The sequence below is a fragment of the Microcaecilia unicolor genome, chromosome 2 (genome assembly GCF_901765095.1).
Source record: "Microcaecilia unicolor chromosome 2, aMicUni1.1, whole genome shotgun sequence".
NCBI lineage: Eukaryota > Metazoa > Chordata > Amphibia > Gymnophiona > Siphonopidae > Microcaecilia > Microcaecilia unicolor.
The window spans coordinates 473673368-473694208 of NC_044032.1; the positions used below are offsets into that span (position 1 = coordinate 473673368).

Consider the following 20841-nt stretch of genomic DNA (forward strand, 5'->3'; position numbering starts at 1 on the left):
AGTTATGTTCACGCTGAATGTTCACTGATTCGACGTAGTTAAGACGCTTTTGCTATAGTGCTGCCTGGTAAAACAGTCCTTACCTGGCAGCAAGGAGATAAGTGCTGTGCTTCTTATACTTTGATATTTGGACATTTTTAGTTGTTCATAGGAAAATAAGACCTATGTTTACTATGGCACGCTATAGACGAGTTAGCATTTTTAATGCACGTTAATGGTTGATGTATGTTAAATGCTAATGTGCCCATAGGAATATATTGGCACTTTAGCGGTTAATGCCCCGTAACTTTAAAGGCGTGTTAAAAACACTAACTTGCTTTAGTAAACATATTCCTAAGACTGTTCCTTCACTTGATAATATGGATTCTTAGAAATTGATGATGTATGAATGTTATTTATTGAGTTCACAGTGTATAGGAATTTGTTATTTAAGTACTATTTTGATACACTGCCATGTGAAGGTATGGTTTGAATAATGGGCCTTGTCTTGGCAGTGTGAAGACCTAGTGAATGAAAATGCTTATCTATCCTCTATAGCAGCTAAGATCTTTGGCCAGCTGCATGGGTGAGTCTAATTTCAGAGGGTCTTCTTTAATTTATTTAATTTATAATTATTTTTCCTACTCACTATTGTACTCTGTTAAATGACATTGTTTAACTTCAGTTCCCTGGCTCGATTTGTGTATCCATGATCTTGAATAGTATGGTATCTGGCACAGATTACAGGAGCTCCCCTGGTGTGGTCTTTCCTGTAGATGCCAGGTTGGTTCTCTACAATAATTCGAAGAAAAGCGTATATGGTAATCTCATACTATCTGCTATAGGACTAGGAGAATCATATTAATGGAAAGATATAGAAGGTACTGAAATAATGTGGAGAAAACCAACACAAAAAGCAAAATCAGTGAGAGAACAATGTTGCTTCTATAGGGAAATGTGACACTTTGAAGATATATAAAAAATAATAAGGACCTATGGAGGATTATGGCAGATGCTTCAAGATTTAAATTATGACTAGAGCAAGCCTGTTGATGATCCTTAAAAAAAAACAAACAAACAAAAAAAACTAAAATTTAAAAGTATTTTATCTAGAAATAGTAAGATTGCCTACCATCCATAAGATATTATCTTGCAGGGGGAAGGTGAATTGAATTGCATGCTATTGTTCCCTTCCAGAAGCTGTGAACTTTATAGCCTAAATTATTTAGCTTTATGTAGAACATAACAACACAACAAAAATAACAATATCACTACATGGGGTACAATTCAAAATCATGACTTACGTGAATATACACTGCTTTGAATGCTTGTTGGTGATCTGTAAGAAATTAAAATTAATATTAAAGAAACTGTGTACAATTCCACTGGAGCTCAAATAGCTTCACAATATTTTAAAGGTGTGACATTCATTTTTAAAGCTTTTAGAATGTTTGCAGTATCTTGGGTATTGCTGTGGACTGTTTTGAGTGGTGCTGATTGAATGTCTTACCTCTACTGCACAGTAATACGACTATAAACTTGAATTATCCCTCTTCCAACCATCATTATACATTCTTCCTTAATTAGCAACACACTTCCCAATATACACCCTCTTCCCACTCCGTACCTCTACCACTTTCCTCCCTTACCCATTTTACTTATCCACTTTTATGGTCCACCTCTTTATTCACTATATTACAGCTGTTTCCATTTTGTGTTATCTTGTAAACCTGTTATATTATGTAAGCCGCATTGAACCTGCTAATGAGTGGGAAAGCACGGGGTATAAGTGTTACAAATAAATAAATAAATAAATAAATAATAAACCACAATAAATCTGACATCTAGCATATCAAATAAAGGGGGTCTTTTGCTAAAGATTAGCACGTTATCTGCAGCCTGGCCCATAGGAATAACATGGGTCCTGTGGCAGATAACTTGTGCTAATCTTTAACAAAAGAGCCCCATAGTGAATATCTGTATGTAAATCACCTTGTGCTAAAGAAAGAGAGGCAATTAAAACATCTTATAAATAAACACCTAAATAGAATAAATACATCATGAGTCTTGTGTGTATGTTTTTGAATTTCAGATGAAATTTAAGGTTTTAATACATCAGCTAATTTGCATATTCACACTTGAGCAGCATTCCTTTACTGTTTGCATGAGTTATAAATGTCACATTGCTCCTTTCTGGTTAATTGATCAGCAGCTGTCAGCTTAAACCCATGAATATGAAGCTACTCACTGAGCTCATGCTGATATTTGCTCTCTGGATCCATGGTAAGATCACACTGTCACTGAATGACAGGAATATTGAATTGATTTAACGTTATAGCATTCACTCATGGGAAATGTAACCATAGCACCCAATTTATAATTTCAGGAAATATGTTTTAAAAAAACAATTATATATAATTAATTGCCACATTGTTAATAGATGTGTGCTAATGATTTCATTTAACCTTTGTTTTCCAGATGCCAGTGGAGATATTGTGATGACTCAGTCTCCAGAATCCTTATCAGTGTCTGTGGGGGACACAGTCACCATCAGCTGTAAAGCCAGTACAATTGTGGCCATGAATTTACAGTGGTACAAACAGAAACCTGGACAGGCTCCCAAGCTTCTTATCTATGCTGCTTCTACCCGTGAAACTGGGATCCCAGAACGGTTCATTGGCAGTGGATCTAGGACCGATTACACTTTCACAATCAATGGAGTTCAAGCTGACGATGCTGCAAATTATTACTGTCAGCAGGGTTTTGATTTCCCTCTCACACAGTGAAACAAACTTGTACAAAAACTGCCTGCACTGTTGTTAAACCTGCACAGACACTATCCCCTATTGTACCTTCATTCTCATATGTAATAACAGACATATCTTTATTTCTGAAGCCTAAAATTTCACTCTTAAAGGATAACAATTTTAAAATAAAATAGAATCTCACAGTACAAATACTGAATACAGAAATGTAGGAGAAATGCACAAAGCTGAGAAAAAAGTTTTGATCACTTTTAATATATTATTGGGCATAGTATTCAAAAGCCCTTTTTTTTTTTTTAACATTTGTACCCCGTGCTTTCCCACTCATGGCAGGCTCAATGTGGCTTACATATTATATACAGGTACTTATTTGTACCTGGGGCAATGGAGGGTTAAGTGACTTGCCCAGAGTCACAAGGAGCTGCCTGTGCCTGCAGTGGGAATTGAACCCAGTTCCCCAGGACCAAAGTCCACCACTCATAGACTTACCAACCAGGAACGCAAAAAGGTCAGCATGCACATTCCTGAATCTCCACTACCTTAGCTGCAAAGGATTATAATATAAATCAACATATGCATCCAGCTTCTCCTACATAAGCACGCAACTATGGAATGCACTACCAAACGCCAAAAAAAAAACAATACAAAGTACAGCATAGTATACTACTTACAATGTCAACACAATACGTAATAGAACATTTTAATTGATAGTGAAGGGTATAAGCAAGGATGGAACATATAGATAGGTAAAAAAGTAAGAAGAACTCCCCGCCAGCAGCAGCAGCAGCAGCAGCGTAACAGGTTAATTTATCTAAATAAGGAAATTTAATAGTGTGGAGTATAGAGAAAGACATAAGGATGCTTCTCTTCTTTAACTCAGCAAAGTGAATAAGGTGGAAGAGGGTCCTGCATTTTATCTTCTCCTAATACACAGATCCTGATCACTGGAGAGAGGGAGCGGAGCTATTTCTACACACCAGTACAGTAGTAGTAGTACAGGCAGAAAAGATTTGCCTTCAGGGTAGGAGAATAGGACATGCTTCATCTGAGATCAGCAGCAAGGTGAAGCATGTGTTCCTGCTGACACCTGTGGGCTGCAGAAAATTCAGCCCTGGGCCACGGATCATAGTTTGGAAATCACTGGGCTTGAGTATAGAATGCTGAAGATTTCTTCTGTTGTAGAAAAACTGTAGCACCGGACAAAGGCACCATTCCTCTGCATTTCCATCAGTTTAAATATAAACTCAAAAGATCTAATTATAATGTAACATCTTGCCCCCCCCCGACCAAAACCTTGCTGTTCAGAGATTCCTCCAGTCTTTCAATCTGTGCCGTTGTTGTTGTTTTTTTTGTATTTAAACTGCACAAATAGCAAGTACTTCTAATTTTACTTTATTTATCAATTCATATTCTATTTGATGATACTTTATCACTTTTTAACTTTTTAATAGAGGAAGAAAAAGACTCCAGATGCTCAGCCTTTTATCTCGGTATTTCACCACAATGGCCAGGAGAACATCTTCACAGATCTAGAAAACCTCCTCTTTTTTCCAAAGATATTATTCATCAAAGATTTTCTGGTCAAAGCTTATTATATATTTTTGACAAATACAAACTTTACTGTCTGAATAAAGTCTCAGGAAATATAAGGCACTTATCTGTTGCTACAGATTCAATCTTTGCTTCTCTGGTTAGCTCAACAGAGTGCCCCCGTTTCACACTATGCTTCTTCGGGAGCTAAACCGCTAGTTTTCTTATCCCAGCATCCTGACTGAAGTGCCTCTGGACATCTCCCCTGTATTTAAACTGCGTCATGAAGAAATAGCTGCTTTAGACAATGGAGATGGCAAAAAAAACGGTAACTCCCCTTCAACCAAGATTACTCTGAGAGATGGGGTGAAGGGTATTTGTGCTTTAAAAATAAAAAATTGAAATGCAGTTATCAAAGAAATCAAAATCTTAAAAAATTATTAAAGATAAATCGCTAACAAAAATGAAACTACATTTAGATTCATCAATGCTGAGTTCTCAAATTTATTGTATGCAAACCCCTGGATTCTATAAATGGCAACTAGAGTTGTGTGTGCAAATCAGCACACATAGCCAATTTGTGTAATAGATTAATGAGTCAATCAGTGCCAATAATTGGCCGCTAAAACCAATTATTGCCATTAATTGGCCATAATTGGGAGTTACGCACACATCATATTCTATAACAATGTGCCTGTAACACCTATACCATGTAATTTGAAGGGGGCATGTTTAGGAGGTGTTTTGGGGGGAGTTCCAATGACTTACATGCATTTTTATGAATATATCCAATCCACACCTAATTTAGGCATGAATTAGGCACTTGGGGCTATTCTATAAAGTGTGGATACCCTTTATAGAATAGCGCATGATGCATCATTTTTTCTGCACTGATTTCTTAGTGCAATTTGCTGAATCTAGAGTCCAAGTTGGATTTTTCACTGAATTACAGTATAGCAACACTGCACTTTACCATTACTTTATGGTTTAATAGGATAAGTCTATGCCAGTAAATGATGCCCTAACAAGCATTTCTTAGGGGGTCCTTTTACTAAGGTGCGCTGAAAAATGGCTTGTGGCAGTGTAGGCATGGGTTTTGGGTGTGCACCGATACATTTTTCAGTGCGCCTGTAAAAAAGGCCTTTTTAAATTTTTGTCAAAAATGGACATGTGGCAAAATCAAAATTGCTGCGTGTCCATTTTGGGTCTGTAACCTTACCACCAGCCATTGACCTAGAAGTAAAGACACGTGGTAACTGGGCGGTAATGACCTACATGCATCAAATGCCATTAGGCATGCATCCGATACGCGCGTCCGAAAATAAAAATTATTTTTCGGATGTGCATATTGGACACGTGCCAAAATTGAAATTACTGCAAGAACCATACAGTAGCTAGGCGGTAACTCCATTTTGGCACACATTGGGCATGCGTAGAGCCTTACGTGGCTTAGTAAAAGGACCCCTTAGTGAGGTAAATAATTGTCTATTTTATCTCAATTATGTTTTCTATTTCTTATCTTTGTTCTAACTCTTTTTCTACTGTCAATCTGGACATTTACATTATGCTGGAATCCTCCATTAGTAAATTCAAATCCTCACTCAAGGCAATTTTCTTATCGTTGGCCTTTCCTGAGTCTCCACTGATCTAATGTCCCTCTCTTCTCTGATCTTTGCAGAGCCTGGCCTCAAAGTACTTACCATGTTTCCCTCTCCTGCTCTTCCTTTTTCCAACTGCTGTATCCTCTCCTTTTGTACTTTCCCCATTGTTGACTTGTCTGCGTCTGTGTGGATGCACCATGCAACAATCTCCCCACTTCTGCCTTATTCTTGCTTTTTGTAAACTGCTTAGATACTCTACATTTATAGACAGTATATCAAAATAAACTTGAACTTGAATTTACTGCAGGGTAGGATGGTTAAAGGTGCTAGTATGCCTCAGTGATGAAATCAGTGTCTGTGGCAAGATGAATTTATTTGCTATGGGGGACTCCTATATATATAAAGAGGGGCATAATCGAACGCGAACACCTATTTCCATGGGCGTCTATGTCCAACAACGGGTACGTGAAGAGGTGGGACAGACCGTATTTTCGAACAAAAATGGACGTCTTTTTTGTTTTTTGAAAATAAGGTTTGTACCGACCAAAATGCCATGTATTTGTTCGATTCTGAGCTGGGCGTTTGTTTTTTTTAGCGATAATGGAAAATAAAAACGCCCAGCTCAAAAATGTCCTAATCTGAGCCATTTGGTCATGGGAGGGGCCACGATTCATAGTACACTCACCCCCCCTCCGACATGCCAGAAAACCAACTGGCACCCTAGAGGTCAGTGCGGTGGACTTCAGAAACAGCTCCCACATGCATAGCTCCCTTACCACGGGTGCTGAGCCCCCAAACCCCACTACCCACAAATGTACAACACTACCATAGCTCTTAGGGGTGAAGGGGGCACCTACATGTGGGTACAGTGGGGTTTGGAAGCCTCCCATTTACCAGCACAAGTGTTACAGGTAGGGGGGATGGGCCTGGGTCCGCCTGCCTGAAGTGCACTGCGGTGCCCACTAAAAGTGCTCCAGGGACCTGCATACACGCAGGCCTCTAGGACGTGTTGCTGCTGTATAACCTGGGCACACCAGTTGACACCTGAAGACTAATCGAAAACGTCCTTTGTTGGAATAAGCACATTTACTTACAGTTAATTGCAGATCAGAGGTTGTGCCCCACTGGCAACAAGTCTCCCTGGTACTGAGATTAGCAGTAGATCCGAGCTGGCAGAATGCTGTACAATGCCCTCTTTCAGCAACATTCAAGGTAAGAACTAAGTTCTGTAACGTGGCTAACACATGAAAGGGATCTAAAACTGGCTTACAAAAATGGCCACTACTACCTCATGGACTACCGGAAACAAAAGAGGGCACACTCTGACCCAGTAAGCAGAGGGAAAAGCACCATGGGAGTAGAGCCTACCAACTACCAACATCGTGAGCATTGAACACAAGCTAGTGGAATCACGGAGCCCACTACCCTACACCCACCACAAAGCATTGCTGATGTGAGTCTGCAGTGCCCTTAACAGAAAAGGTGTCACACTCACCTGAGAGCCACATCAGAACCAGGGAAAGGCTGTCAGAGGATAGAACACATTCTGCTGTCATTGAGGTGGGTACGGAATTTGAGGCTGGCATACAGGCTGGCAAAAAAGTTTGTAAAGTGGGTTTCTTTTGGTGGGAGGGGGTTAGTGACCACTGGGGGAGTCAGGGCAGGTGATCCCCGATTCCCTCTGGTGGTCATCTGATCAGTTGGGGCACTTTTTTGGGACTTGTTCGTGAAAAAAAAGGGTCCAGAAAAGTGACCCAAATTCGCGGTAAAAACACTTGTTTTTTTTTCCATTATCAGCTAAAGACGCCCATCTCTGCTCGGCTGATAACCACACCCCAGTCCCTTCACCACGCCTCCGACATGCCCCCATCAACTTTATTCGTTCCTGCGACAGAGTGCAGTTGAAGACGCCCAATATCGGCTTTCGATTATACTGATTTGGGCACCTGCGAGAGAAAGACGTCCATCTCCCGATTTAGGTCGGAATTTAGGCGTTTTTCTCTTTCGATTATAAGCAGGATAGTGTCTCATATGAGATATTTTTAAATATAGAGGAAAAGCCTCAATCCAGGCACGTACTCCTTATGTTGTTGTTCAACGTTAGGGAGCACTGCCCGATCATCACAGGCTCAAAAACCTCTGCTAAGCATCTCACATATATTATCTCATTTTTCAAATTAATCTCTCAGTGGTTACTTAGCTGGCTGCTGGAAAACTTTTCTGAGCAGTCTCATACATGAATACAGCCATGTGAACCCCATCCACGGCCCAACTTCGGCCCAAGTTTCGACTCCTTCCTCATGGTCCATGGGCTATCCGACTGTATTTCCAAAAGTGCTGTACTTGCACTTTTGGAAATACATTCGGATAGCCCACGGACCCTGAGGAAGGAGACTGCTCAGAAAATTTTTCCAGCAGCCAGCTAAGTAACCATTGAGAGATTAATTTGAAAAATGAGATAATATCTGTGGGATGCTTAGCAGAGGTTTTTGAGCCTGTGATGATCGGGCAGTGCTCCCTAACGTTGAACAACAACATAAGGAGTACATGCCTGGATTGAGGCTTTTCCTCTATATTTAAAAATATCTCATATGAGACGCTATATATTTTTGAGTGTTAACATATTAATGATTGGACTACCTATAGCTCTATTTTGATTTTTATTTGCTATGGGCTAGATTCTATATATGGCGCCTAAAAAATCTGCACGGTAAACATTTCCATCTAAGCATACTCTATAAGCAGTGTCTAGATTTAGGGTGAGGCATGACAGACCTCATAGACTTACCAACCAGGAACACAAAAAGGTCAGCATGCACATTCCTGAATCTCCACTACCTTAGCTGCAAAGGATTAAAATATAAATCAACATATGCATCCAGCTTCTCCTACATAAGCACGCAACAATGGAATGCACTACCAAACGCCAAAAAAACAATGCACGAACTAACAAACTTCCGAAAATCACTAAAAACCAACCTATTCAAAAGGGCATACCTCAATAACCTATCCTAAATACCAGATAATGAAACTTATACCAGAACTGGACAAAACCGAACTCTCTATGCTTGACTGCTTCAGTTACTCTGTCACACTGAACTTTAATGCAATACCACTTTATTTCTCATTACGGACATGAACTCTCTATACCTGACTGCTTAAATTACTCTGTCACTTATGAACTTTAATGCAATGTTTGGAGGAGTGGCCTAGTAGTTAGGGTGGTGGACTCTGGTCCTGGGGAACTGAGGAACTGAGTTCAATTCCCACTTCAGGCACAGCTCCTTGTGACTCTGGGCAAGTCACTTAACCCTCCATTGCCCCAGGTACAAATTAGTACCTGTATATGTAAACCACATTGAGCCTGCCATGAGTGGGAAAACGCGGGGTACAAATTTAACTAAAATAAAAAAATTAAATAAATACCACTCTGTACTTCTCAATCCGGCAATGGTGATCGCCATTGCGGCATAATGTAAGCCACATTGAGCCTGCATATAGGTGGGAAAATGTGGGATACAAATGCAACAACAAATAATAATATGCTTAGTTGATATCTCAGCGCCTAAAACTATGCACGTCCATTGACACCAATAAAAACATGGTGTAAATCCCTGCACGTAGATTTACGTGCATTAAGTCTTATTCTATAACTACACTTGTACATTTTGGAATGCCCATTTCCCTGCCCATTACAATGCCCCCTTTGAACTGCGCGCATGAGAATTTAGGCACAGTTCATTACAGAATAAGCTTAATGAGCTGAGCATGTAAATTCTAATTTTTGCCAATTATTACTCATTATTGCTTGTTAAGTGCTGTTATCAACACTGATTAGCTTGTTAAGCCAATTAAGTTACGTGCATTATTATAGAATATGCTTAGATTTTGGCATGGAATGCTAGGTGCTCTATACAGAATCCGGCAGTCTATGGGGTACCACTAGCACTGGTAGCTGTATAATGGATAATGTAGGTGTAAAATTGGGAGACAGTCAACAGAGTAGTTGTATGAATTTATCCCTGATGTTCCAGATTATTTTGCTTTTTGTGCCTGTGTGTCTACTCATATGCAGCCTTTTTCTGTTGCATTCAGCCTCTCAAAGTCTTTCATGCTACCTCTCAGGACTCATCACACTACCAGCAATGTAATATCTATCTAGCTATATTATTATTTTTGAAATAAGAATGTATTGCACTTTCTTCCATCCTTACCTAACCTTTACTCAAAGTTTTCTAGTTTTCATTGATTTTGATTCTAAACAACTGTTCCACACCTATTGTAACCTAGGGTTAGAAAAAAATTAATAAATACTTACCTGGGGTCCGGTTTGGGGCTCCGGGGCCATTTTGGGGTCTTTCTGGGGCAGGTCCGAGCTTGAGGTGGCTGGGTGGTGAAGGAGCGCACAGCTGGTGGCTCCAGTTTAATTTTCAGGTCGTTTCTGGCTGGATCATTGGGAGGAGCGGTGCAGGAAGCAGTGCTACTGTTATTAGCAGCAAGGGGATGTTTTGGGCCGGATTGAAGTGGTGGCTGCGGATCTGACAGGGCTGGGGCATTGTGATAGGGCCAAGGTGCTTTGTGGAATTTTCGGGCCCGAGATAGGTCGCTGGAGGAGGCCGCCGGGATTGTGCGAGGCTGAAGCTGCTAAGGGGGACCGATCGCAGCGGGATGGTGGTGAAGCGCTGTGGGTGGTGGAGCGAGTATTTCTGGCTCCCGGGGACGATTGGGCACGTCTCCGAGAGTGAAGAGAGGATGGTGTCGCGGTTTTCAGGAGGTCCGGGGACGTCGGGGTAAGTCTTCGGACCGGGAAAAGTGAATTGGGGCTGGTTTTGGGGCCGACAATGTTGCCGGATGGAGAAGATCGGGGGTTTCTCGCGGTCGTCTTTGGGTCGGTGGGAGTGGTGATCAAGGAACGTGGTTGTGGGGCGTCCAGCGTGATTTTGCGGATGCCGAAGATAGAGGGTGAAGGAGGAGGAGGAAGAGCCTATGCGTGGCCTGGTGGCCGGAAGAAAGAGGGAGGAGGCATGGAGGAGGTGTCACTGATGTGTGCATGTCTCGCATGCACGAATCAGGAACGCGCACCAATCCGTTTTGTTGGAGCTCCAGTGAGGCCTAGAAGCCTGGGCCTCGATTTTTAACCAGAGTTCCAGCAAAATGGCGGTTTTTGGGGGCCGTTTTGTTTTGGGCTCTGTTTTTGCACCAGGAGCAGCGGGAACGGAACCAAAGGCAGGCATTTGGTAAGGAGAAAATCAGCTTCAAGGTAAGGGGTTGATTTTTAAATTGTATAAATTGCGTTTTTTATTTTTAAAAAATCAGGGGTTCATGGGATTTGAATTTGGTTTTCGGTTTTGGGTTCGGGAAATTTTGGGGGATTTTTCTGGTGGGTTGGTTTTGGTGTTTAATTATTTTAAATGGTAGTTTTGGTGATGGAGTTAAAATAGAGGTTTGTAAAGGGTTAAAATTAGTAAATTTGACGGGATAGGTAGAAGAGGAGCTGATTTAATTTTTGGTATGGGTTTAATTTAATTTTGGGATTTTTGAGGGGGTCTTTTGGGAGAAAATACTGGGACGGACATAAAAAATAGGTAAATTTCAAAAATAAAATTATAGGTCAATGGACAAAGTAGTGCTTAGTGGTTGGGGTGATTTTGGGACAATTTAGGTGAATTGTGACTTTTTAATTTGGTTTTTAGTAATTTTCCCATTATTTCCTATAGGAAAAATAAAATTAAAATGGAGTTTGGGCTGTTTTGGTGAAATTCCAATCTGTTTTAGAAAAAAAATGGAATTTTTGGATGTTTTCTGATTGGACAAGGGAGTATGGAATCACAAGCGGGAACTCCGTAACCTAGGGAACGGCTCAGCTGACAGTTTGAGAGAGTGTTTTTGATTACCAAGGTGAGAGGAACTGTTGTGCTGTGTGTGAGCAGGTGAAGGGTGATTTTGGTGAAAGAAAGGGAAAAGAAAGATTTTTAAGGAATTTTAATGATTGGAGGCATTAAAGCAGCTGTAAGGTGAGGCTGTTTGATTAGAGAGGAGAGCTTTTCTGTAAAATTTCAAGAGTTGGAGGAGTTGGAGTAAAAGATAAGTAAAAAAGGTGAGAGATTAGTGCCCTAGTCTTTAGGGTTGTGGACTCTGGTCCTGGGGAACTGAGGAACTGAGTTCAATTCCCACTTCAGGCACAGCTCCTTGTGACTCTGGACAAGTCACTTAACCCTCCATTGCCCCAGGTACAAATAAGTACCTGTATATGTAAGCCGCATTGAGCCTGCCATGAGTGGGAAAGCACGGGGTACAAATGTAATTAAAAATAAAATAAATAATGAATGAATGAGGGAGGTTTGGGAAGCCTGTGGGTGAGATAGTGAGATGTGAAAGTGACATTAAACAGCTGAAAAGGGAAATCAGAATCCTTAGTCTGTGTGTGTGCAGTGAGTACTAAGGTTAGAATACTGGTGAGTGAGCCTGTCAGCGGAATGGAGCTGCACAGTGTGTCTGAATGGAATCAAGCATTCTGATAAAGCTTAGGAAAAAAAAACCATAGCCTAGGTCTGAAAAAGAAAGGGATTTTAAATTAATTTTATTTTACTTGAGATAGTGGGCCACAGTTTAATTGTTAAAGACCACTTATTAGTTGGAATTCCCTATATAAAAAATAGGAAAACAAGGTTTTCTCTCCAGTTATTTTTGTTAAGTGTGAGGTGTAGCGAGAAGATTGAACGGCGGATAAGAACAACCATTCCAGAGGAACGAAAGGGCCCCATTGCAAGAAAGATTCCATGGACAGATGTCAAATTCTACAGCTAAGTAATACTGTGGGGGAAAGGGAAATGAAGGAATACAATAAAAATAAAACTGATTGAGAACATACTTACCTAGAGTCTCCCGGGAGTGAAGATCTTAGAAATACCTGAAAAGAGAAAGAAAAACAAAGAATCAAATTCTTAATAGTAATATTTACATGATATTGATACAAAGAAACTGTTTAAACTAAATGACTACTCATTCCAGGAAAGGATAGAACGTAAGATTCACTTATTTGACAGGGCATTTAATAAAAGTTATTAAGAAATTGAAATCTTAAAGTGTAAGGAAAAGAGACGAATTGAAGCAGAGGGAAAACTAAGAAACTTTACTTATCTGTTCGCTGTTGGTTTGTTGATTACAAAGGTGTGTTCTGTAAAAGAAAAAAATGATACAATGTTAAAAGGTAATTCTTTTGTTAAGGTGTTTAAAAAGTGAAGAGAACTGGTACCAGAGCCAAAAGTCTAGTCATTATTGTTGATTAATGATATTTTAATTAAGATTTATATCTTTATAACACAATAAATTCAAATTTTCTTAATTACACCAGTATGTGGTTATTTCCAAAATCAGGATTAATCCAACTTTTAGTTTTTTTCCCCTTACATTCCTCAAGAGTAAAAGGCAAGGTTAGTGACCTGTACAGCTTCTGACGCTCAGTGGTGTGAAAACTGGGAGTTGGTCACGACTATTTCCATCAAATTCTCAGAGAAGCACTGATTACTGAGCGTGAGCCTAGCTGTTTACACTATATATAGTCTTATGGTCTCCAGCCATATCCTTAGGTTTTGAGATCAATGAGCTGCAGTCTTCCTGCTGACCACCAGGTGACGTCATGTGCTTATTTTTGAGATCTGTAAGAAAAAAGTTATAAAACAACATTTAAAAGCATTTGAACAGTTACTATAGCATATGCCGAATACAGTATGGTTTACGTGAGTTTTAAATATATTCTTTGCTAGAAGGAAATAGAATAATGAGGCAGTTCCATCAGATTAAATGAAATGAAAAGAGAAAGTTGTAGTCCTTAAGATGTGACCTCAAAGCAGTTTACTTCAGAATAGCATTTATTTCCTGTTTCTTATTTTCTTCAACTTTTTTGATTACATACATTGTTACTTCCTACAAGGATGTTGTTTTTCATTGATTTATAGAACTCTGCTAGAAGGAAATCAGGACCCAGTGCTCTGTCATTTTTAAGCATTTAATAGCCAAACCACTTCTAGGAAAGAGTTATGGCCATTCGTGAGGTACAGAATTCCTTATAGAAAGCTAATCCGACTAGACATAAAAAGCTCTGAGTCTTAGGGGCTCTTTTACCAAGGTGCGGTAGGGCTGCCGTGCAGGTAGTGTGTGGCAAAACAGCACTACTACCAGGAGCATCCAGGCATCCCACAGTAGTTCCTGATTTGCCATGCATTTCTATTTTCTAGCATGGGGGGGAGGCAGAATAGGCATTCCTGGCGGTAATTGGGCAGCATGGGCACACGCGGCCTGATTACTGCATGAATAGCATGTGAGCCCTTACCACCTTCTAAATAGGAGGTGGTTAGGACCCATATGGTAATGGCCGCACGCTAATTTGGAAATTAACATGTAGCTATTAAAGAAAAATTTGAAATTCAGTCATTTTAGAGCTGCGCTAAAAAGTGGCCAGAACGTGCAGGAAATTCATGCGTTAAAACTACCCCTGGCCACTTTTTAGCGTGACGTGAGGGGCATAATCGAAAGGGGCACCTAAGTTTTCCTGAGAGGATGCCCAAATCGCGAAATTTAGGTCGACCTTAGAGATAGTCGTCCTTAGAGATGTTCGTCCCCAATTTTTACTGATAATGGAAATCGAGGACACCCATCTCAGAAAGGACCAAATCCAAGCCATTTGGTCATGGGAGGAGCCAGCATTCATAGTGCACTGGTCCCCCTGACATGCCATGACACCAACCAGACACCCTAGGGGGCACTGCAGTGGACTTCAGAAATTGCTCCCAGGTGCATAGCTCCCTTGCCTTGTGTGCTGAGCCTCCCACCCCCAAAGCCCACTCCACACAACTGTACACCACTACCATAGCCCTTAGGGGTGAAGGGGGGAACCTACATGTGGGTACAGTGGGTTTGTGGTGGGTTTTGAAGGGCTCACATTTACCACCACAAGTGTAACAGGTAGGGGGGGGTGGGCCTGGGTCCGGCTGCCTGAAGTGAACTGCACCCACTAAAACTGCTCCATGGACCTGATATTTGAGGCTGGCAGAGAGGCTAGAAAAGTATTTTAATTTTTTTTTACAATGGGAGGGGGTTAGTGACCACTGGGGGAGTAAGGGGAGGTCATCCCTGATTCCCTCCGGTGGTCATCTGGTCATTTAGAGCACATTTTTGTGGCTTGGTCGTAAGAAAAAAAGGATCAGGTAAAGTCGTCCAAGTGTTCATCAGGGATGTCCTTCTTTTTTCCATTATCGGTCGATGACACCCATGTGTTAGGCATGCCCCAGTCCCGCCTTAGCTATGTCTCCGACATGCGCCCTGGAACTTTGGTCATCCCCACGATGGAAAGCAGTTGAGGACGCCCAAAATCGGCTTTCGATTATGCCGATTTGGGCGACCCTGTGAGAAGGACGCCCATCTTGCGATTTGTGTCGAAGGATGGACGCCCTTCTCTTTCTAAAATAAGCCTGCTAGTAAAAGGACCCCGTAGTGACCCTTTTCTTTTTTAACTTCCTAGTCAACTACCAAATTAACAGTTTAGGAGACATATTCATATACTTGCAGTAGTGGTTTTTAATCAATCTCATAAATTGTGAGTGAGCCTTCCAATGCATTAATTTCACCTTGCACCCTAATCAATGTGTAGAGTCATATTTTCTATGCAGAGAATGTATGTTTGGCTTCTAAATATGCCAATTATACTTTTTTAAAGTAATTTTTTCCAGCCTCTGCTTTTTAAAAGGTAAAAAAAAAAACCGCCCCCCCCCCCAAAAAAAAAAATTAAGAAGTAATCTGTCCTCTGAGAACTGCTATAGAAGCATCCCAAAAGATGCCACATCTTCCTTCCACATAGCATTCAATTTAGCCACATAGAATCATCATTACCTAGAAGGTGTTTGTTCATGGACTATGGATCTCCACCACCAAATGCAATGATAGTGTTATATGAGCATGGTCTAGGAGCAACCTGGAACCAATATTGGAAGATTTCAAGGCACACAAAATATCAGAAGAGAGAAACCAAAAATCTGTATGGGAATAAGATTTGTGCACTGCTGAGAAAAAGGATTAATCTGTCCTGGGTGCTTCTCAGACCAGACATCAGATAAGATTAAAGGGGGGGGGGGGGGGGGGGGTCTTTTACTAAGTGGCAGTAAGTCTAAAGCGGGTTTACTGCTCGCAAGGTTTTTTTTTTAATCTGACAGAATTGCGTTTATTTCTTTGTGATAAATGCTCATTGTCTTCTATGGGTGATTTGACCTGCACCAGTGTTGTAGTGCCTTAAATATCTTCTATCTAGAAATGCATAACTAGCACACTAATAGACTTTTCTTCTTGTTAATTTTGTTTCTTCCTTTTATAGCTCTTTTGTTGGACTTTTCTGTCACTAGATTATGGACTTTATGAGAATTGATGGAGATTTGGCTTCTTAAATTCTTACTTTGTATATTCTTACTTATTCTTTTCACATATTGCTTTTCAAGTGCAAAGCCTGTTATAATTTTGTTTAAATATTATCAATTAAAAGTTTTTAAAAAGGGTCAATGGCTAACTAAGGAACAACTACAATGCCATTCACAAAAGAGCAGAAGGTGTGTGTAATCATTTGGTGTGATGGACAGGGCACTCATGTCCTCCATATTTTCTTTTCCTATAACTAGAGTGAAAAATTCAGGACTAAGAGGTGGAGTGGAGTATGATGCCCAGCAGTATCACAGACAAAGGATATAGAGAAAAATATTAGCTGTTAGCTGTTGAATAGATGGAACAAAAACTAATGCCCTAAGGAGACCAGTCCCCCTCCCCTCCCCCCCCCCCCCCCCCCCCCCCCCCCCACACACACACACACATTGTTTTGTAGGAAAATCCCAGTGATTTGATATGGTATGGTTGGTAGAATAGCTCTACTAATGACATCATATAGCTTGGTTCAGTACCATAGACAACTTGGTGTACGAAAGTACAGATTTTGAAAACCATTCTCACTCTGATTGGTAGCCAGTGCAGGGATTTCAACAATGGTCATATCTGGATGCACCGCAGATCAAGCAAGCAGAGATGTTTCATATTGTTTGTAGTTTTTTGAATATGTATTCCCTGCATCTGGCATAGACTGCATTATAATGGTCTATCTAGAACAAAACAAAACTTTGGACCAAAATGTGAAAGGTCTTTTTTGAGGAGTTGCCATAGCGATCAACTTTTGACATTAGGGCAGACACTTGCATTTCTAGTGTTAAGTAGTGGTCAAGTAGTATTCCCAGCACTTTGATGTTTGTTAGTAATATGTAATTTATCTTTAAAATCAAGCATATTACTGGAAGATTGGAGGGTAGCCAATGTAACGCCGATTTTTAAAAAAGGTTCCAGAGGTGATTTGGGAAATTATAGACTGGTGAGCCTGATGTTGGTGCCAACAATCGCATTTATTAACTTTAACTCCTTTCCTACCATCATTCAAACAACCAGAAACATTTCCCTATGCAACTTAACCAGGAACCCACCCCCTTGGACAGAGCATCACATACTCCATCACCAACCAACTTCCCTCCTCCCAGTGACTTGAAGGAGGGCCTACCACCAGTCTAATAATCCCCATTTAATGGAAGATTACACTAGTATATATTTATTATGAGAAGCAGTTTTTGACGGCAAGGTGTGATATAGACTGCCTTACCATAGAGCTGATTCGATCATCATCCAACAAGTTTCAGTAGTGAAAACTGCTTTCCTCAGGGTCACATTCAGTTTTTCTAATAGGAATAAGAAGATCTACAAATAATACAAGCCCACCTCTTTAACATTGCTTTTGACTTGTAACCACTAGCCTCCACCTACCCTCCTCTCCTCTTTCCTCTACACATAATTGATTTGCTTGCTTTATTTTTGTCTATTAGATTGTAAGCTTTTTGAGCAGGGACTGTCTTTCTTCTATATTTGTGCAGCGCTGCGTACGCTTTGTAGCACTATAAAAATGCTAAATAGTAGTAGTAGTAGTAGTAATACAATCAATCAGCTATGTATATAATGCAAGCAAATTAAGGGGTCCTTTTACAAAGGCATGCTGAAAAGTGGCTTGCAGTAGTGTAGGTGCGGGTTTTGGATGTGTGCAGAATCATTTTTCAGCACGCCTGTAAAAAAGGCCTCTTTTTTTTCCCCCCGAAAATGCCACATTGTGTGACTTCTGAACACAGTAAGGTGCTAGCCCCACATGGGACAGGTTTACAGGCACCTCCTATCTCCTCTTTTGTCCTCAGGAGCTCAGCTGGGGCTCCAGATCATGCAAGTATCCATGAATACCTGGCAAAGGCTCTATCAGAGCTGCAGGTTCCAGCCCTATGAGCAGCAGGTAAGAGGTCTTGAGTACCACACCAAAGAGAGAAATAGGGTGTCCAGCAAGGTTGCAGATGTGGATCAGTCCCCTATCTCGGGTACCACATTGAAGTACATATGGGGAAGAGGGCAAAGGGGCAAGCCTGCATGGATGGTCTCTCCTAAGAGCCAAGGATCTCTTCCCTGAAGAAGGCGATGATTCCTCTATCTTCTAGTTCTTCTACTGTGAGGAGTTGTCTGCTCTAATTACACAGGTGGATTGTGAGTTGCAGATGGTGGAAGTGGTGCTGGAAGAGGCAACACATGGGTTCTTGACCTTAGAGGGTCAGAATAAGCCATTTAGGTCATTTGTTTTTAAAGGAATAGGGCAGGGATGGGATTTGATATACTGCCTTTCTGTGGTTACAATCAAAGCAGATTACATATTATATACAGGTGCTTATTTTGTACTTGGAGCAATGGAAGGTGAAATGACTTGCAGAGAGTCACCAGAAGCTGATTATCAGGTCATTGCATTAACCATTAGGCTATGCCTACTTTCTGCTCCACAAAAATGGTCATGGCTGAGTTGAATCAGATCTTGGTCACTGGCCTCTGTGGTTAGCCAAAGGTGTTAGATGTCAGTCTCATTCTAAGCCTGAGGACAGTTTTAATTCATAAGGTTAGGGAAGGGGTTTGTTGTTTTCTTGAGTCAGATATTTCATGGAGCCCATAGGCAAGGGATAGAGGTTGAAGGCCATTTTTTCCACTAAACAGTCCTTCAGATGTTGGTCAATTTACATGACCATATGCTGGTCAAGGAAATGGAAGCACTAAAGCCAATTCTTCCTTCTTCATGGAAGCTTTGTGGCAGCAGGTGGAGCTGAAAACTCATTGAGAGAAAACACCCAGGAAACCCCTGATTTGAAGCAGCACACTCAGGAGCAAGAAGGCGAGATTTAAGACAGTCTATCTGCAATTTTTGAGAGATATTAATCTCCTCTAGATCTGCCAAGGTTTCCCTAGATACTCTTTGACTTGCTATAGCTGATTTAGGGAAACTTTTGCTACCTGTAAATGTGATTTTGTCATTAGTGAAATATGCATTTTTGGGAACCTATGCACTTGATATCTTTTTTGTCTACTAGCCAGCTTATTTTCGAAAGAGATTGCCGGCCATCTTCCGACACAAATCGGGAGATGGCCGACGATCTCTCAAGGCCGGCCAAATCGGCATAATTAAAAGCCGATTTAGGCCGGTTTCAACTGCAGTCCGTTGCGGAGCCAGTGAAAGTCAAAGGGGGCATGTCGACGGCGTAGAAAAGGCGGGACATGGGCAGGCATGGGCGTGGTTAACAGATGGGCGGCTTCAGCCCATAATGGAAAAAAGAAAGCTGGCCTTAACGAGCATTTGGCCGGCGTGACTTGGTCCTTTTATTTTTTGGACCAAGCCTCAAAAAGGTGCCCCAACTCACCAGATGACCACCGGAGGGAATCGGGGATGACCTCCCCATACACCCCCAGTGGTCACCAACCCCCTCCCACCCTAAAAAAAAATCTAAAACATTTTTTGCCAACCTGTATACCAGCCTCAAATATCAGACCCAGCTCCCTGACAGCAGTATGCAGGTCCCTGGAACAGTTTTTGGTGGGTGCAGTGGACTTCAGGCAGGCGGACCCAGGCCCATCCCCCCCCTCCACCTGCTACACTTGTGGTGGTAAATGGGAGCCCTCCAAAACCCACCCAAAACCCACTGTACTCACATCTAGGTGCCCCCCTTTACCCATAAGGGCTATGGTAGTGGTGTACAGTGGTGGGGAGTGGGTTTTGGGGGGGATTTGGGGGGCTCAGCACCCAAGGGAAGGGAGCTATGTACCTGGGAGCCATTTCAGAAGTCCACTACAGTGCACTCTAGGGTGCCCGGTTGGTGTCCTGGCATGTCAGGGGGCCAGTGCAGTACGAATGCTGGCCCCTCCCACGGCCAAATGCCTTGGTTTTGGCCCGGTTTGAGATGTCCGGCTTCAGTTTCCATTATCGCCAAAAACTGATGCCTGGCATCCCAAAACCCAGCCAAATCCTAGACATTTGGCCAGCCCCAACCGTATTATCAAAAGAAAAGATGGCCGTCCATCTTTTTCGATAATACGGTTTGTGACCGCTCTTTCCGGCACCAGCCATATAGATGGCTGCCCATGAAGATGGCCAGCGCCGTTCGATTATGCCCCTCTAGGTGATCTTAGGTGTTGCTTCTCCGGATTGGTGGGTTACAGTAATAGGGGCATTTTAAAGTATTTTGCCCACATACCTGGAGCATTTCTTAATTAGTATTTTTCCATTAACCTCCTCTGTGTTATAAGAATTGGAACTCCTAGTGTTAATCAATGAAAATAACGAGAAATTTCTTCTACAATTAGATTTCCTATGATAACCTTGCATTTATTTGAATAAGTTTTTCTGTACAAGTTTTGCTTGGGTTGTCTTTATTTGAAATTTCATCAATAATTTTTTTTTAAATTAAAAACCATCTTGTCAACAGGGGTGGAGCTAGGCAGTGGTGGGGTTATGCAGGGGGTGAAGCTGGGCAAGGCAAGACAGGGGGCCCCACTGAACTGGTCTGCACAGGGCCCCACAATTGCTAAGACCAGCCCTG

At 41.4% G+C, this 20841-nt stretch overlaps 1 gene segment (V, D, J or C); it reads left to right on the top strand.

Annotated features, from left to right (window-relative positions):
* The first annotated feature begins 2156 nt into the window (after positions 1-2156).
* LOC115461299 lies at positions 2157-12631 on the top strand. The segment is given in 4 exon segments: positions 2157-2262; positions 2458-2761; positions 11615-11622; positions 12621-12631. Coding segments are annotated over 4 exon segments (369 nt in total).
* Positions 12632-20841: the final 8210 nt, after the last annotated feature.